The sequence below is a fragment of the Labeo rohita genome, chromosome 12 (genome assembly GCF_022985175.1).
Source record: "Labeo rohita strain BAU-BD-2019 chromosome 12, IGBB_LRoh.1.0, whole genome shotgun sequence".
Classification (NCBI taxonomy): domain Eukaryota; kingdom Metazoa; phylum Chordata; class Actinopteri; order Cypriniformes; family Cyprinidae; genus Labeo; species Labeo rohita.
Genome location: NC_066880.1, coordinates 8,447,960 through 8,466,504, shown reverse-complemented (window position 1 = coordinate 8,466,504; position 18,545 = coordinate 8,447,960). Strand labels below are relative to the sequence as shown.

At 37.0% G+C, this 18,545-nt stretch overlaps 1 protein-coding gene across 5 annotated transcripts in view; it reads left to right on the top strand.

Annotated features, from left to right (window-relative positions):
- The window catches only part of qki2 (QKI, KH domain containing, RNA binding 2), a 40,839-nt gene extending 26,387 nt beyond the window's left edge, over positions 1 to 14,452 (top strand). The window contains exons 5-8 of one of the 5 annotated variants that reach the window (XR_007828818.1): positions 4,624 to 4,711; positions 5,434 to 5,733; positions 6,723 to 7,526; positions 11,072 to 14,452. Coding sequence is in view for 4 of the 5 variants with exons in the window: in XM_051123997.1 (XP_050979954.1) it covers positions 4,624 to 4,711; positions 5,434 to 5,733; positions 7,452 to 7,526; positions 11,072 to 11,088 (480 nt within the window). In the remaining variant the exon portion in view is untranslated. Of the gene's footprint in view, positions 1 to 4,623; positions 4,712 to 5,433; positions 5,734 to 6,722; positions 10,322 to 11,071 lie in introns of those variants that run through there. The other 4 variants (XM_051123998.1, XM_051123997.1, XM_051124000.1 and 1 more) reach the window with 4 other exon arrangements.
- The last annotated feature ends 4,093 nt before the right edge of the window (positions 14,453 to 18,545 follow it).

Below are 18,545 nucleotides of genomic sequence, written 5' to 3'. Positions count from 1 at the left end.
ACTCCAGATGTGCAAAGGTGAGCACCGTGGGCAGTTTTTAATAGGCTTAATTACCTTTGCTTATAAATTAATGAGGAGCACAGGACTGAAGGGTCAAGACTCGAAAGAACCCCACAGGGGACCGACGGAAGTCTCAGCATTGCTCTGGGACGCAGAGCTGAATGCCAATTAACCTTTGGGTCTAAAAGAAGTTGACAGCAGGTTAGGAGGAAGTGCCATTAGAAGCCTAGAGAGATTTGAGAGAAATGTTCTTTTTCTGTAGTGACTTCCACAATGTTTTTTTTTCTTTTTTCATTATAATATAGCTATGAAGCCAGACATAGAAATATAGCAATATTCTTACATCAGAGTGATCTAATCTAAGCAAAATACATTAAAACGTCAAGAAACACAGTTCGCTTTTTTAGGGTTTTCATTACTAAAATGTAATATTTACAAGTTGAAAAAGATTGAAATCAAAATTGGACCTATTTGTTAACACAGTTTCCTTTGTCTTGATTTTGCTTTGACATCACCAAGCTTCTTATTTTTATCTTTTTTTTTTAAATCCATGTAGAGAGAGGAAAAAAGTCTAGCCCTACATTTTTATACTTGTTTAATACCAGTAAAATGGGTTGCATACTTTTTGTTCTCTTAGTTATTGTAACATTTCACTCAGAAATAACTACCATTTTGTGCTTCTTGTGCGATAAAGAAGAAAAATCTTAAATTCTATAGTATCTTATTGTTGAACAACAGTTATTTAACATAAAAAACAGAATAGAATTAGTAGCGAATGGAATTTGGGAAATTTGTGTAATTGTGGATCGTAATCCCTTCTCCTCTGTCAAAGAGAGAGGGCTTCTGGACTCCCTGTGGCGCTACCATGGTAACCCTCTTGGGGATGCACTGATCCTTGATTGACAGTTGTGCCCTTTCTCTGCAATGGAATCCTGAATGGGGAATAAGCTCTTTATAAAGTTTAGCGCTGTTTACTCCAGGAAGCTCTCGTCTTGAAGGTAAACCCTCTGCGGTTTTGTTTGTCTTCATCAAACCATCCAGGGGAAGAGTATTCAGCTTTTTTTCTGTCATTGCTTACTTGTTCAATGCTCTGAGAAAAAACTTTGTAATAGAATGGTGTCTGAAGAAAATGTTTTGATTTATTTATTTTGAATTCAGAATGGTTCTAGTTAATGTCATGCTCTGTGATGCCACTGAAGGCTTTTTCTTCACCACTGTCATTGCATAAAAATATTGAATGTTTCACTGCCAGTGTAGAAAACCATTCTTGTAGTGTTTGTTTTCCAGCTCAATCCCCAAAATATTCGCAAGACATCTTTTCCCCCCAGAAAGTAGAATCCATAGTCTTTCTGTTCTAACATTGTTTCTTTCATAAATTTCCTAAAGCTTATCTAAAAATTTATTTATTTTTTCTAAAAATACCTTGTAATGCCAGTTTGTAAAAAGATAATTTATCCACCTTTTTCTTCAACTCAAAAAAGCCTTTGGGTGAGACTTCTGGTTTGTTATCCACTATATGGAAATAATCAGAAGTATAACAACTTTGCAGTAAATGGTAAAACTGTTTGCACTGCAAACCAGTGTGTTCATAATTAAAATATGGCAAGTCACACCAATTTATAAGATCAAGCAGCAAAACAAGCTGTTTTGTACAGCTAAAAATAGCTCAATGCGAATGAGACCAGAAGCTAGACCCATAAAATTTACAAATGGCCGCATCCGCTGTCACAAGAAGAAAAAAGTGGATAGTACATACAGTTTTAAACAGCTTTTCCACTACTGCTTTTTCTTCTAAAAACTAGGGAGAGAAGTGGATTTCACTGGAATAATTCACATTTTTACAGTGCTGTTGTGTTCATATTCAACTCATCCTTTATCAAAGGTTTAAAATGATTATAAATGTTTAAAGGAGTAGTTCACTTCCAAAACAAAAATGTACAGATAATGTACTCATCCCCTTGTCATCCAAGATGTTCATGTCTCTCTTTCTTTAGTTGTAAAGAAATTATGTTTTATGAAGGAAACATTGGATTTAAAAAATTTATATACTTTTCAACCGCAAACGCTCGTCTTGGACTAGTCCTGTGTGAACGGTGTGTATTCCTGTTTATGACAGTTAGGATATGTTGAAAAATCTAATTTTCTCGTCCAACGTCAGAATCGTCATTGCTGCAAAACATTGCTGCAGAAGTACCGACCCAGTGTTTACAAAGTGAACATGCAAAGAGCAATGATGCAGGAAAATTCCTGAGTTGGATGAGAAAATTAATTGGGAGTTTTTGACATACCCTAACTGTCATAAACAGGAATACACCGAGTTCACGCACAGCTAGACAAGACGAGTGTTTGTTGTAAAAAGTATATGTATTGTAATTGTTGATTTCTTTGAAGTTGCATTTAAACTGCATTTTGGAAGTTAAAACTTGGAGGCACCATACATATCCACTATATGGAGAGAAATCCTGAAATGTTTTCCTCACAAAACATAATTTCTTTACGACTGAAGAAAGACATAAACATCTTGGATGACAAGGAGGTGAGTATATTATCTGTAAATGTTTGTTCTGGAAGTGAACTACTCCTTTAAAGGGGTCATCGGATGCCAATTTCCCACAAGTTGATATGATTTTTAGGGTCTTAATGAAAAGTCTATAACATGCTTTGGTTAAAATTTCTCAATGGTAGTGTAAATAACACCTTTTTTACTTCCGCGCTGCAAAAATCATTCTGTTCTGGTCGAGGTTGCTTTAAATCTTAATGAGCTCTGCTCGCCCCGCCCCGTCTTCTCTTTGTGGAGTGACGAGCTTGTTTACTTTAGCCACATTTAGCCGCGTTTAGCTGCTAAACTTGCTAAGTAGCACATTATTAGAAAAGGCGATCGCAAAGATTTATAAAAAAAACCCCTTATACTCACCTCTGCTGTAAGTGAAGCTGGATCACGAATGATTCACGCGAACACAGGCTTATATATGTAGATCAGGAGGCGCATTCCATTCACAAACAAACGTAATCCACTGCATCTTCAGCAGCTCAGATGTCGGGAGTAAATGACAACCACTACGTTCATTATTACATCCAGCAACACAACACCTCAATCGCTCAGTCTGAGATATTCTTGTCTAATTTACATCCCTGTAAATTATCCCTGTTACAGCTGATTTAGGCGGGTCTGGGGTAAGATGCTCATGTCAATCAACTATCGTGGGAGCGGCCTCTGTGGGTGTTAAGCCACACCGACAGGCATCTGAGAATGGCTCGATTTGAAAAAGGGGATATTATTTTTACAGATTAATTAAAAACCACTTCATGGATTTTTATCATTATAGGGTAGATTTGTACATACAGTGCCAACACACATGAATGTTCAAACAACATGTAAAAGTGAAGTTTGCATCCGATGACCCTTTTAAATATATTTCCCTAATACATAGTCTGACTAGTGGCTGATATTTACTAGCTTCAGTCATTTGGCTGGCAGATCTCAGCAAAGTAAGCAGAGAGAAGGGTGGTGTACACACACACACACACACACACACATACACATTCTGATCCCCGTTTGAGCCCCGCTTTTCTTTCGCTTCTCTGCTTGCTGACATAGTTCATATTATTCTGTGGACTGTCTGCCGTGCCCCTCCCTGACCTGCTCTGAACTCAGACTTTACTTTCTGGGAGCTTGACAAAAATCCAAACTTAGTCACTCATCCTTTCTCTTTTGGGACAGAATTTTTATACTGTTGCTCAATGCATCTACAGCTGTTTTATATTTACATGCACAGATAAATATAATAGTTTAAATCAGAACTATCTGACTCCAAGGCCTCCTGCACAGAAACAAGAGGCGGGATTTATCACATGAACCAATCAGACCTGATTATAACCAGTCATATCCAATCATATCGCGATGGAGGCATTGCCTCCTCTCACGTGACTTTCCCCCATTCATTCTCAATTACCCCCCACCAAATTCATTGCATGCTTTAGGGGGTCTGTTAAAACTCAATGGGCTCAGGGGAGGCGAGAGAGATGCGGACCCCCGCTGTAACTTTACCTGCTGGTGTCGCTGTTGGACAATGTTTGTTTAGAAAAACAAGTGATTTACACAATGTTATATTTTGTAATATTTGTGTTTTTATTTTTGCACTACACATTTTGTTTCTCATTCAATATTTTGAGGAGGCGCTGCCTTCCTTGCCTCCTTGGAGTAAACGCCCAATTGCTGAGGCCCCTGGTTGAGAACCTCATGTTAATATGGACCACTTCATCATATATTGACAAAACCGTGTCCACTTCAAAGGAAGTGAACTGTATAATGAGGAAACAGCTTGTAGGATGAGCCGATAGAAAACAGAAACGTTGAGAGGCGCTGATCCCAGCACCCGCTGTTGAGTAATGCGATCTGTTTCTTTAACCTCCTGCTCTTTGGGGCCTGGCTTGTTTTAACAGTGGCAGAGTAAATCATCTGCTAGCTGTTAGCAAGTGTGAAACTCTAGCTGCTCCTCGCCACGGCACTGCCGCTTCTCAAACGTTTTAGCAGACAAAAAAATTCATGTACATTTGAGCTTTTTAAGTAAGCTAAACAGCGTTAAATTATTCCTAACAGCTTTTTTTCCTGTGTGTGTGCAGGCTGAAGGTGAAGACAGCTTGAAAAAGATGCAGCTGATGGAGCTGGCCATTCTCAACGGCACTTACAGAGACGCCAATGTCAAGTCACGTAAGAATGACATCATCAAACACTGACCTGTGTTTATCTACTTAGCAATATATTAATATTCATCAAACATTCAGATTAGAAATTTGTTATAAACTAGCGTTCTTAAAGAGATAATTCACCCAAAAATTTAAATTCTGTCACTAATTACTCACTCTCATGTCATTCCAAACCCGTGACACCAGCAACTAACACATTCAAAGCCCAGAAGGTTAGTAAGGACATGACGTGGAAGAGAAGAAATTGCTGAATAAAGCATCAAAAATTATTCTCATAACTTCATAACATCACGGTTGAACCACTGATGTCTCACAGACTATTTTATCAGTGTCCCCTGCTTTCCTGGGTCTTGAATGTGTCAGTTGCATTGCAGTCCATGCAGGGTCAGAAATCTCTCTGATTTCATCAAAAATATCTTAATTTGTGTTCCGAAGATGAACCCTTCTTACGGGTTTGGAATGACATGTGGGTGAGTAATTAATGACAGAATTTTCATTTTTAGGTAAACTATCCCTTTAAACCAGAGTTGTTATAAACAAGGTTTTTTGGTTTATGCGAGCAAGTATATTGATTGTAAGAAACCTAAACATTTCCTTTTTATGTGAAAATGTTTGCATAGCTAGTTTACTTTTTGAAATGTAATACAAGTTAGATTGATTATCCCCTCAATTTCTTGTCCCCTCACATCTTTGTGTATTTGCTCTTGTGCATTTTGTTCTGTTTAGCAGCCTTAGCCTTCTCCCTGGCAGCCACAGCACAAGCTCCCCGCATTATCACCGGCCCCTCCCCGGTGATGCCCACTGCGGCACTGCGCACCCCTGCTCCCACCGCACCCACCCTCATGCCCCTCATCCGACAGATCCAGACCTCTGCCATCATGCCCACAGGCACGCCCCATCCAGCCGCGACTCTCGTACCCCAGACCCCTGAGTCAGGCATTATCTATGCACCCTACGAGTACCCATACACCCTTGCACCTGCGACATCCATTCTTGAATATCCTATTGACTCAAGTGGTGTTTTAGGTAAGATATTTGATTATTGGTGTCTTTAAACGCGTTGCGTACAGATTGTGCATTTACAGTTGTTTACATACACCTTGCAGAAAGTGCGAAATGTTCATTTTTTTTTTTTTTACCAAAATAAGAGGGGTTTTTTTTTACTACTGACCCAAATAAGATATTTCACATGAAACAAATTTTTGTTTAGTGATAGTTGTTCATGAGTCACTTGTTTGTCCTGAACAGTTAAACTGCCTGCTGTTCTTCAGAAAAATCCTTCAGGTCCCACAAATTTTTTGCTTTAAGAGCTGGTGGTGAAAACTTTTTGAATTTGAAGATCAGGGTAAATTTTACTTATTTTTTTCTGGGGAACATGTAAGTATCTTCTGTAGCTTCTGAAGGGCAGTACTTAATGAAAAAATATGATATTTAGGCAAAATAAGAAAAAATGTACATAATTTCATTCTGTTTAAAAGTTTTCACCCCCTGGCTCTAAATGCATCATGTTTCATTCTGAAGCATCAGTGAGCGTATGAACCTTCTGTAATAGTTGCATATAAGTCCCACAGTAATCTTATAATCATACAGTCATTGTTGAAAATGGTTCAAATACACAAAAATGCTGAAAAACCATGGAATTTGTGGGACCTTAAGGATTTTTCTGAAGAACAGCGGGCAGTTTAACTGTTCAGGACGAACTAGGGACTCATGAACAACTATCACTAAACAAAACAAATCAAGTGCATGTCAACTTTTGAACAGGGTCATTTTTATTCAACTATTATTTTCTCTTGTGGACTATATGTAATTCAGGTCAGTACTAAATAAAAAATAACATGCATTTTGTATGATCCCTGTTATATTGGTAAAATAATGAACACTTTTGCAGATTCTGCAAGGTGTATGTAAACTTTTGACTTCAACTGTATATATACAGCCCATTCCTGTCTAGACAACACAATTTGCTCAGAGATCCAGGAGACTAACTCCAGCATTCTGTCTTGTCCTTGTAGGTATGGCTTTCCCGACAAAAGGCTAGTAATGCTCAGGGGTTTAACACAGTCTTCAGCCCATACGAGTGTTAAAAACGCTTTGCTTAACAGCTGCCTTGGAACAAAAAAAGACAAAAGAGCAAACGAAGAAACTGATTTTTATAAGAAACAAAAGACTAAAGATCATTACTACTCATGTTTACACTGGTCTTAACTGTTTTGTTGACTTATTCATAGATTAAAATGGATATTTTCAGATAAATACTGATAATTAAGCCTTATTACATTCCTTTGTTTGAAACGTAATCTATATTTGTTTAGCTTGTAATTTTTGTATTACTTATTCTCCTGCAACTGTATCTTAGATATTTAGAGAGTGATCAGTATTATGGCTAATATATCATGCTTGTGAAAATCTTTCTCCATGAAATAGCCTGTAGTGAATTCATATTATCTGAAGCTTGTGTGTTAAGAAAAATACAAAGGCTCTATAGTCATTGTATAAATTAGTCAAGAGGGTCAAAAAAGTGTTTTTATGGAAATGCAACAGTTTTACTGGGAAACTGAGTAAGGGCAACAACTTACATTGTGATTTCACTATAACAGAGCCCTGGAGAAAAGGTCACTTGTGCCTTGCAGTTTGGTCTTACAAGCCTTGTTTGTGAAACAATGTGTTAAATGTAGTTTTAATGTATTATGATGAATAATCTGTTAATTCTTGTTTTGTTGGCAATGTTGCGCTCTGAGCAGGTGCAGTGACTACTAAAGTACGAAGGCAGGATATGCGCGTCCATCCTTACCAAAGGGTAGTGACCGCAGAACGAGGTTAGTTTAGCTCCAGTGTTCAAACTGTGCTCTCTGTGTGTGTATATGTGTGTATTTCTAGAGTATGCTGATTACACTGACTTTTTCATTGCATCTCACTCAATACAAAGAGAGGAAATGTTTTAGTCACTTCTAACCTGCCAAAACAAAAAGCATCATTTGAGTTTTCAGTGTTGCTTTTATCAGGTATAGCACATGCCAGTTATACTGTGCAGGGTTCGTTTACTCACTAAACCTGCCAACTTAGAAATGCATTGAAACTGTAAGTGTTATCAGTGTACTTGTATTATATTTCGAGCATGTTCTTGGGGTCACTGAAGCAAAGGTTAAAAAATAGAATACTGTTATTAGAATACTGATTTAAAAGAGGTTAAAACATCCTGTGATGACTTGTGACAACATTCCAAATTCTGAGATTTAAATTCTGTTCCAGAGTCTAGTGAGTTGCCTTCTTAGATAGCATCCTAACTGCCATGGGAACTTGTTAGTGTACCGTTTGGAACACTCTACATTACCAATATGTTCCGCACAGGAGACTCGACTTGATTTCAAGTTTGCTGTTGGCTAACAGTATGAGGCATAAAAGTACATAGAACACACCAAACCCAGATAAAGTGTACTTTTTAAATACACCTGAACTGTTTTTATCAATGAATAGAACTTCACAATGCATTTTGAAATTGACTTTTCTGTGAACAGTGCATATATTCTACCTTAGGCTAAAATGAGGTCAAATAAGCCCTTGCATTTGAAAAGTGCTTAAAAATACTGCCTCAGTAAGCAGTTCACCAGGTTTTGGAACAGACTATTAGTATTACATCTGATAACGTCAGCACTTACATGCATTGTATATTGAGACAAACATGACCTGAAGCTTAGTGGACGTATGTAGATAAAAAAAAAAGAAAACAGCTAGTGTGATAGTGTTAGAACCACTTACATGGAGCAAAATTGACTGTCCACTGTGCTCCATTACACTGATGACGTTGTGATGGCCTTCAGGCTCACAGTCAATGAAGGGTAATGGAGCTCACCTGTTTGTTTGCTTCTGTTTATTCCTTCATTTGTCATTCCTTTGATATCCTTTCTCAGTTGTACTGTGTTTTCAAATAATTTTATGCCGCTTAAGTACATTAGTGTCCCATTTAAATCTACTTTCCCATTCTGATCCATTGAAACATTGTTTCGGCAGCTTTCAGAGAAACAGTTTTGAGTTTATACTTTCTAAATAATGGAACTTTGTTTTACTCTCTCTCTATATTTTTAAGTCTCATCTTATATAATCTTATTTATAGTTCAACGTGGCCAGACCAGCATGCTGGTTTTCCCCAATTTATGATACAGATGTATACTTAATTAAGAAAATTCAATACTGTATATTATTTCAGACCTGATATAAGCTGCATCTCATTACAGAAGATACTTTGACTTGCAAATTCAGATTTTTTCTTTATTAATTCATTTTTTGAGTGCTTGTACTGTTTGGAAACTTCTCATTTTACATTTTATTTATACCTTTTTGTTGAAGTTTTTGTGTATAGATCAGTTGATAGTTGTTGTTTAGCTTAAGTAATCATTTTTGGCCAGGGTCATTGAGCATATTCATGACAAAATCTTTCAAACACCTTAAATGGAAATAAACTGGATCTAAGGGAATTACAGCACCAGCTTCTAAAGACCGCTGTAATGAAACTGATTTAAACTCATATTACAAAAACGTGGATGTGCCAAAACTGTACATATAATAACTATGACTCCTGAAAAAAACTGTAAACGTGAGAATCTACTGATCAATATAAGTGAATTTCACACCCGTAAGACTTTAACATGTCATAATTTAATAGACCAATACAACTGACCAGTTTAATGCATAACAATTGTGAAATTGCACAAAAAGTCTGATCTATCTTGTCTGGCTTACTGTCCACAGCCACAGAAAGACAGTGTTGCCAAATCCAGCGGAATTGGGCTACTTTTACACTGTCGCCGCGGGTTGTTTTTTAGTCTGTGGGTTAAAGCGATCTCCCCGTACGGAGGGGACCCAGAGACAAAAACCACGGAAAAACATGATTAGGCTAGTTTGGAATAGCAATTGGGCTGGCTTTGTTTTGCAGACCTGGCAACCCTGCAAAAAGGGAAAATGCCCTTGATTAAAAAACCATTGGATGAAATATTCCAAGCACCCGGCTTGGACAGTGTCACATGAGATAGACTAGACAGTTATGAAGGTTAGGACTTGTTTGAGAGTGTAAGTCATCATATGCACTTCCCATTGAAAATTAGGTGCATTATAATGGTATTTCAGAGTGCTTATGATTCCTTAAACTCCCCATTCAAGAATTCCTCATCATAAAAATATGGCACAAGTATTTTGCACTGAAGATTTTAAATCACCAGCTCCAAGTCTGCGATAGCAGACAGAGCAAAGTGAAACAAGAAAAAAACGAAACGGCAAAACCTCATGCGATGTTAGGATGTTTATCAAAGCAGAACGGTCGCAAACCGCGGCCGCCTGTTAGCACAAGAACAACAGATGAACTGAAGAAATATTCCATTTTTGGTTTGTTTGTTTCTTGTTTGTTGTTTTGCAGTAAGCTTCTTTTGAATTTTTTGTCAATGTATGAAAAAGAACATAGTTATCGTGTGATCTTTTAAGATGAGTTTATGAAAGCAATATGTTTAACTATAAAAGCAAGAACATTTATGAAATTCTATTGTATTTGTAAATGAATAGGGAATTTATACTAGTCAACAATGTTAGACTTTAGAGAACAATGCCATGTTATTTTTTTTTTCCATAAGGGGTACATTTTGTTTTTTAGGATGTCGTACCTAAGTTATAGACTTGCGGAACAATTTGTCTTTCTAATTGTTTTCTTGTGTTGTTTTAGCCCTAAATTTCAGCCGATATGCTTTAGTATCTTTCTGTATTTTTTTGTAAATAGTCAAATTTTAAAGGCAATAAAATTTGAGTTAAAAAACCACCAAATGTACTGTCTAAAAATCTTTTGATTAGCCTGTCACTCTCTGATTTTACTTCTCTCGTCACATCTCTGTAACTACTCATGAATCCATATCATTATCACTAGCAGCTTTGTGGCTTTGTATTGAAGCAGCACTCTAATGCTTAATAGCAGTCAGAGGAACGTTCCTCGAACAATTCGCATCTTTTAATCCAGGATTGACGCCCTTACTGTCCAAACTCTATTGACTGCTACTAACTATTAAGTGCTGTTGGTTTAATTCGTAATGACTCTATAATTGATTTGCCTCTTTGCTTCTTTAACCATTTTCACCTGGGAGATGGGTTCTGGAGTGAAATCATGAGGCCTTCATGATTTTGCTGTGTTAATGTAGACTTTGAGCAGTTTTCTCTTACAGTAGCTGTAATTAGTAATGTCATATTGTCATCCAACCGTCACTAGCTGAAACTAATCTCCTTCTCTATCTTTTTTTCTTTTGTGTCCTCTTTATGTCCTTTTATTTTTTTTCGTTTCCCCTCTGTCTGTCCATTTTTTTTTTTTTTTTTTTGTCTAACAACCCAGCCGCCACCGGCAACTAACCAATGACCCTCTGAACTCTTCACCCAATGATGACCTGACCATTGCCTGCCTGCTGACCAGTTCTCTGGCTCTCGTCCTTCGCTTCTATGTTTTGGCGGCCTGCTGGTGAGCCCAGAAGCAGCTTTAATTCGCTTAACACAGCCGAGAAGCCATGATGGCCCACCCGCAGAACAGAATCGCTCCCCTTCTCAAAACGAGGACCTCCTTGGTCAGGTGACCTGGGCTTCCCAGCCTGCACTGAAGTGTCATAAAGCAATAACGCTGTCTGGGCGACACCCTGTTGTTAGCCTTTCACATGCACGCACTAAATAATCACACATCTTTATTGGTTTCTAAAAATTAAGCATAATATTCTATATAACTCTGTGCACTGCAGTTCTCATGCCATCCTGAAGAGTTTGAAAAAAAACCCAGCAGTTTATTTTTAAACTGATTTATAGGTCCAAATGTCCGTAAGGGATGTAAAAGCCATGCTTGCCTACCAGCGTTTTTCTTCAGAGAGCTGTCGAAAAAGCATCCAGACACATGAGCAAGTGTACAAATACTGAACGTCAATTAATATCTTTTTCATACAAGGGTGCTGCACACAAAAAGAATATATATATTTTTCAAAGGCGATCCTTTTTGTATTCAAAAACAAAGCAGTATTGTCAAAATGTGATGAACAAACGACGTTTATTTCCTTATGACAAATTTTAGAGACCAAAACAGTGTCTTTTTTGATAATAATAATAACAAAGTGCCTTATTTTACACAATATCATCAATTACGAACAAGTATGAATGTCCATCGATGTGTTATATGCCAACATATCAGGTATTTCTGTTCAATTCCTCTTTATTCATCAAAACGAGGTGTACTGAACAATGTCACAGGCGTTTTATGTGCATTTTATATTTTTCTTTACAAATAACAATTGAGTTTTACCCTGTCACACTACATTAGGTGTTAATTGAGCTTTTGATGCTCACAATATGTTTGTTTTTGATAATATGTGTGTATGAGCTCTCTACCATCACTACATCTGTTACACGACAATGAAGCCCCTTCGATATGTTACTAGTCACTATTTCCGTATTTTCAGGGTGAATATTATTAGGGTTTGGAGTTAATTAGTACAGAAGGTGTACTAGAGAAGCATGTTTGACATGTCACCATTCTCCTTGCCTTCCTATGCAAACAATTTTCAGTTTTAAAATAAATTTCCTTCAGTTGGTCTTCCAGTTAAATTTCAAACCATTTCAGTGCTAAAGAACAAAAAAAAAGAACTAAAAGCGTATTAACAAATTATAGTTGCATTTTGTTATTTGGTTATCATAACTGGATTTTGAGAAGATGCATCTCCTTTTCTAATAATGTTGGTTGTATTTATGCAGAGCAAATGCAATACTTTTTAGATGTTTGAGGTTGTGATGCAGTTGCATGTCAATTTTTTTTATTAACCTGGAAATTGCTAAAGAAAAAATCCTGCAGTTGAAGTCAAAAGTTTACACACACCTTGCAGAATCTGCAAAATGTTAATTATTTTACCAAATCGTACAAGGGATCGTACAAAATGCATGCTATTTTTTTATTTAGTACTGACCTGAATAAGAAATTTCACATAAAAGACGTTTACATATAGTCTACAAGAGAAAATAATAGTTGAATTTATAAAAATTACCCTGTTCAAAAGTTGACATAGACTTTTAGTGATAGTTGTTCTTGAGTCCCTTGTTTGTCCTGAACAGTTAAACTGCCTGCTGTTCTTCAGAAAAATCCTTCAGGTTCCACAAATGCTTTGGTTTTTCAGCATTTTTGTGAATTTGAACCCTTTCCAATAATGCCTGTATGGTTGGGGTTTCAACTTTTGACACTGAGGACAACTGAGGGACTCATATGCAACTATTACAACAACTATTACAAAAGGTTGAAATGCTCACTGATGCTTCAGAAGGAAAAAACATGCATTAAGAGCTGGGGGTGAAAACTTTTGGAATTTTTTTGAAGATAAGGGTAAATTTAACTTATTTTGTCTTCTGGGAAGCATGTATCTTCTGTAGATTCTGAAGGGAAGTACTGCATGAAAAAATATGATTTATAGGCAAAATAAGAAAAATGTTCACATCCTCATTCTGTTCAAAAGTTTACACCCCTGGCTCTTAATTCATTGTTTTTTTCCTGAAACATCAGTGTGAGCATTTGACCCTTCTGTAATTGTTGCATATGAGTCCCTCAGTTGTCCTCAGTGCGCAAAAATCAAAAATACACACTTTTGTGGGTGTTTTAACTGTTCAGGACAAACAAGGGACTAATGAACAGTGTGAATCATTCAGGTAACAACACAGTGTTAAGAATCAAGTGTATGTAAACTTTTGAACGGGGTAATTTGTATAAATTCAACTATTATTTTCTCTTGTGGATTATATTTAAACATCTTTTATGTGAAATATCTTATTCACACCAGTACTGAATAAAAAACAGCATGCATTTTGTATGACCCCTTTTATTTTGGTAAAATAATTAACATTTTGTAAATTCTACAAAGTGTATGTATTTGACTTCAAATGTACATATAATGGATGGAAATTGTTTTTAAAAGTTCTCTCACCCTGTCAGATCGACTAGGAACTGGAGTTATTTGTTAATGTGTGTGTTTTTTTTGGTTTAGTGTTTGCTTTCCATGCAGTATTATTATAGACTGTGTCAATATGTGTGTGAGCATGTTTTATGGGTGATTGTGTGAGTGAGTGTGAGTGTTTATGTATTGTATATGCCAATGAACTGCAACTCTACATTCAAGCTTATTTTTGTTGTCATTTTTTTTTTTTTTTTTTGTCTTTTTTGCGAACCCAAGCAGCTCCCTGCATTGGAAAATATACAGTCCTATTTATAACCATTGTAACATTTTATAATGTATTTTTCTATCATATTTTGTATGTGAGAAATAACATTAAATCACATTTCCAGATATGAACAGTATGCCTTATTACAAAAGAAAAAAATTGATATGAGAGACATATTTTCCCATGATGAACAATATGATTTGGTTCCAGCCTCACTCTGAACAAGTGGTTTTTTATTTGCTGGGGTGTTTGGTTTGTCATTGTTGCTTTGCCTCTGTGCCTTCTTATGTAAATTGTAAGCTATTAACCATTTCTAGTTATATAATTTGATTAATCGTTTCTCGCCGATTGTACTAACATTTGATGATTTCTATTCATTAACCCCGTCAATAATTTCTTTTGTCTGCTTTGAAATCTCTAGAACAGGATTTGTGTGAAATTAAGCAAAAGAGTGTTTTACTGACTGATATATGCTGGACTAAACTCTGTACTGAGAAGCAATAGCGAAATATTAAAATCTTAGTTTTAAAAAAAGAAACTAACTTGGTCGCTCTTTCTCTTGTGCTTTTTACATGTGCCAGAACACTCTGCCTACTAATCTGATTCAGGTCTGCTGTAGATAATGGAGGAGATCTTGGTCTGTACTGTTTAATTGATCATACTGAACAAAGCTGCATTTAACACAAAAGTGACAAGATGATTATGGGGAGGAAAAAAAAGCTGAAGGACAAGTAAAATCTATATAAATGGTACGGTTGTTTGAGTTGGACGAACACCTACCTCTATTTCACACAGTCTTATTATTATTCTTTCTTCCTCAACATTCTTCATTGTGTGTGCTTGTTTTTGTATCACAACCATCTGTTGAGCTGTTTTGAAAAGTTCTAAGAATCAACAAGAAAAGAGTATCTACAGATTACACCGGTAATTGTCTTTCAAAGGAGTCTATTTAAACCCAGTGCAACTGAAACTTTCCAGATTCCCCGAAATGTGTAAGAAAACAAAAAGAAGCAAACGTTGTCTTTTGTAAAATATTCCTTCACTTTCCAACAACGCCCACTAACTGGAATATTTTTTAGCTTATGCACATCAGCACTGCCTAACTATAGTAACAAACATCAGGCTCTTAATATGTAAGTTTCAAGTCACTTCCTCATTTGAGCACTGAATATCCTCTGAGAAATCACAGAGGTCAAAATAGCAATTTCTGTTTGTCAGTGGTTCAGTGTTGAGGAACTGGAGTCGCGAAGGAAACCGATAACTCGGAATAACCTTCTAAAAACTCTTTTTCACTTTTCTAAATGTTCACACATTGTTTTAATGAGTTGCTGTTGTGTGTAATGGTCTGTGTTTAGCTGATAAAGCTAATCAAGAGCCTTTTAGCTCCCATAAGACCTCATCACTGCACCCGAGAGTCCTAGTTAGTAGCTTTTGTTTTCTTTTCAGTTTATAGCAAAGTCGCCCACCGTAGCCTGCATTAAACATATCTGGTCGTATCCGAAAGAACAGCAACAGAGCTGAATCTTTGACCGTCACAGTTTGACAACAAAGATAGAGTTTTAAAGGAACAGTTAATGCAAAATGTACTTTTACATGGTGTCTGCATATAAATGTGTCTTGGCAGTGTGTGGACATAACCACCCGACGATAATAAGAATCCATTCACTCTTATTTAAATCCGCAAAACGCGATTTTCTGATCAGTACGACGTCATGCTATTCAGGCCCCGCCCACAACCGCTGATGGACAGTCCCGTATTAACATATTCCCGCCCTCAGGCAGTTGTACGTGGTCCGCCATTTTCTCCACGTTCGAGCTGCTGTAGTGACCATAGATAGCTACAACAATCTCTGACACAAAAAAACGAAAAAGAGGGGCGGGAAGAGCAGAGCTCATGTTTAAAATGACATGTACCGAAATCGCTCGCTGTGAACAGAGCTGTTTATGACGAGGTAAAAATGTGTTTTACACCACCATTGAGGAATTTTGGTGTCTATGTAATTTTTTGGAGTTTCGAAATGTGGTCACTCTGAGATGTGACCAGAAAAGGCAGCATTGGTTTGGAACATTAAGGTGAGTAAATACTCCTAATAACAGGAGTTCCATTTTTGGGTATACTGTTCCGTTTATAGCATGTACACACACACACACACACATGCAAAATGAAAAATGGACAGGCACTGGGAGAAAGTGAAATGGATGGAAAAGGAAAGAGTGTGATTAATTCGCTCCCACAGAAGGCAAACTGTTCATTAACCACCACGCGTTTTGTGTTAAATGGTTCCTGCCTGTCTCAAATTACTGGCTGCTATGTTAGGTAATCATTCCTTCTTTCTTTCCCCCCCCCTCATCGTCTCTCTATCTCTAACCTGCAATTAAAACCTCAATTTCCTGTCTTGTTCATTTTCTGATGCCCCCTCCTACCTCCTTAACTCTCCAGTGCTGCTTACCTTATCAAAAACACATGCACATACAGGCACTATCCAAAGTAATGGAGCGTAATGCAGCAGGAAGTTTAATGAGTGGAATGGATAACAGTTTTAGCTGAGGGCCAAAGAAGAAAGATGAACTGGGTAAGTCTCTGTAAAGAGAGAGAGAGACACAGTATCCTCTGTTGACTCGTACTCTGACTTCCCCCTCAGAGGCTGCAATGACCTTTACAACCTTTATGCCCACAAACAAACTCAGAACTCTCTGTCCCAGCTTAGCAAATGAAAATAGAACCTTTTGCTTCCCTCCTTCCTTCCTTCCTTGTCAATCTACTGATCTTATTGGATGCCAATGGCAAGGCAAACCCAGACTGTTTCGGGAAGAGGCCACAGACTACTAGAAAAATGAACTGAGAAAAAATCACAGTGCTCATGGAGGCTGTAGAAAAGAAAGGTAAGGCTTTCAGCTATCAGGCACAATTTTGCTAGCTTTAACCACACACCCTGTCTAAAACACTCCACCCTCCTTGACAGGAAACTTATTTAATATCTGTCAGATAGTGTACTATATATAAAGGGTGAATAAGCCCTGCCTTTTGAATGAAATAACCAATCATTGATTAGTTAGGTCACGCGTCACTACAGCTGCCGTTAGAAGCTCCGGTTCCAGCGTTCGCAAACTCTCACTCATGACTGCGCATGCCCAGTGGCTGGTTTAACATCAAAAACAAGCTTTTTTTTATCGCTACTGGAGAATAAGGAACAAAATTTATATGAGGCAACTGTTGTCAGACTTTATTGGTGATTTCAAATATGAAATTTAATTGTAAGCTTGGTGATCAGTTTTGGAGAATTTGATGTTTTCCTTTTCACAGAGATAGGAGCTGCACTTGCATGCCTGGGATACGTTTCAAAGATGGCTGCCGAGTGAAATGATTTGTCTTAAAGGGATTTTGGTAATGCCCTCCATTCTCACTTGGCTTGCAATACCGTAACGGAATGCGTCGATGATGTATGTCTGCCCGAACAGGGTGTTAAATACATACGTCGACAGGCAGGCCTTTAAGATTTAAACTGACATGTGAGTATACAATAATTTATACAATAATAGAATAAATGTATAAATTACTTATTGTTTTTACTGAGAAACATACAGTTCTTGAAACTGGAACCTGAATAAAAATTTCCTGATAATTTACTCCCCTCCATGTCATATAAGATGTTTATGTCTTTCTTTCTTCAGTCGCTAAAGAAATTAGGGTTTTTGAGGAAAATATTCTAATATTTTTCTCCATATAGTGGACTTCAGTAGTGGGCAGCGGTTTGAAGGTCCAAACTGATGTTTCAGTGCAGCTTCAAAGGGCTCTACACAATCCCAGCCGAGGAATAAGAGTCTTGTCTAGCAAAGCAATCTGTCATTTTCTTAAAACAATACAATTTTATATAGTTTTTAACCACATATACTCGTCCTGACCTCGCACATTACAATTTAGTTAAGTACCGACCCAGTGTTTACAAAGCGAACAGGCAAAAAAGTCAAATGCCCTTTCCAAAAAAAGGTAAAACAACGATGTCGGATGAATTTCAAGTTGGAGGAGAAAATTAGATGAGTTTTTTGTCCTACTCAAACTTTCTGAACCGGAGTACACAGTTGAAGAACTAATTACGCGTGACCTTTCCAACATGATTATGAATGTGTGCGCATTGCGGAGCTAATGCAAGATGAGCATTTGTGGTTAAAAAGTATATAAATTTATTTTTTTAAGAAAATGATCATTTTATTAAGACCCTTCTTCTTTGGCTGGGATCGTTTAGAGCCTTTTGAAGCTGCATTTAAACTGCATTTTGGACGTTCAAACCGTTTGCCACCAAAGAAGTCCACTATGAAAGATCTACACATTGGTTAGGTTAGGACAATATTTGGCCGAGATACAACTATTTGAAAATCTGAAATCTGAGGGTGGAAAAAAATCGAAACATTGAGAAAATCACCTTTAAAGCTGTCCAAATAAAGTTCTTAGCAATGCATATTACTAATCAAAAATTAAGTTTGATATATTTACGGTAGGAAATATACAAAATATCTTCATGGAACATTATCTTTACTTAACATCCTAATGATTTTTGGCATAAAAGAAAAATCGACAATTTTGACCCATACAATGTATTGTTGGCTATTGCTAAAAATATACCCGTGCTACT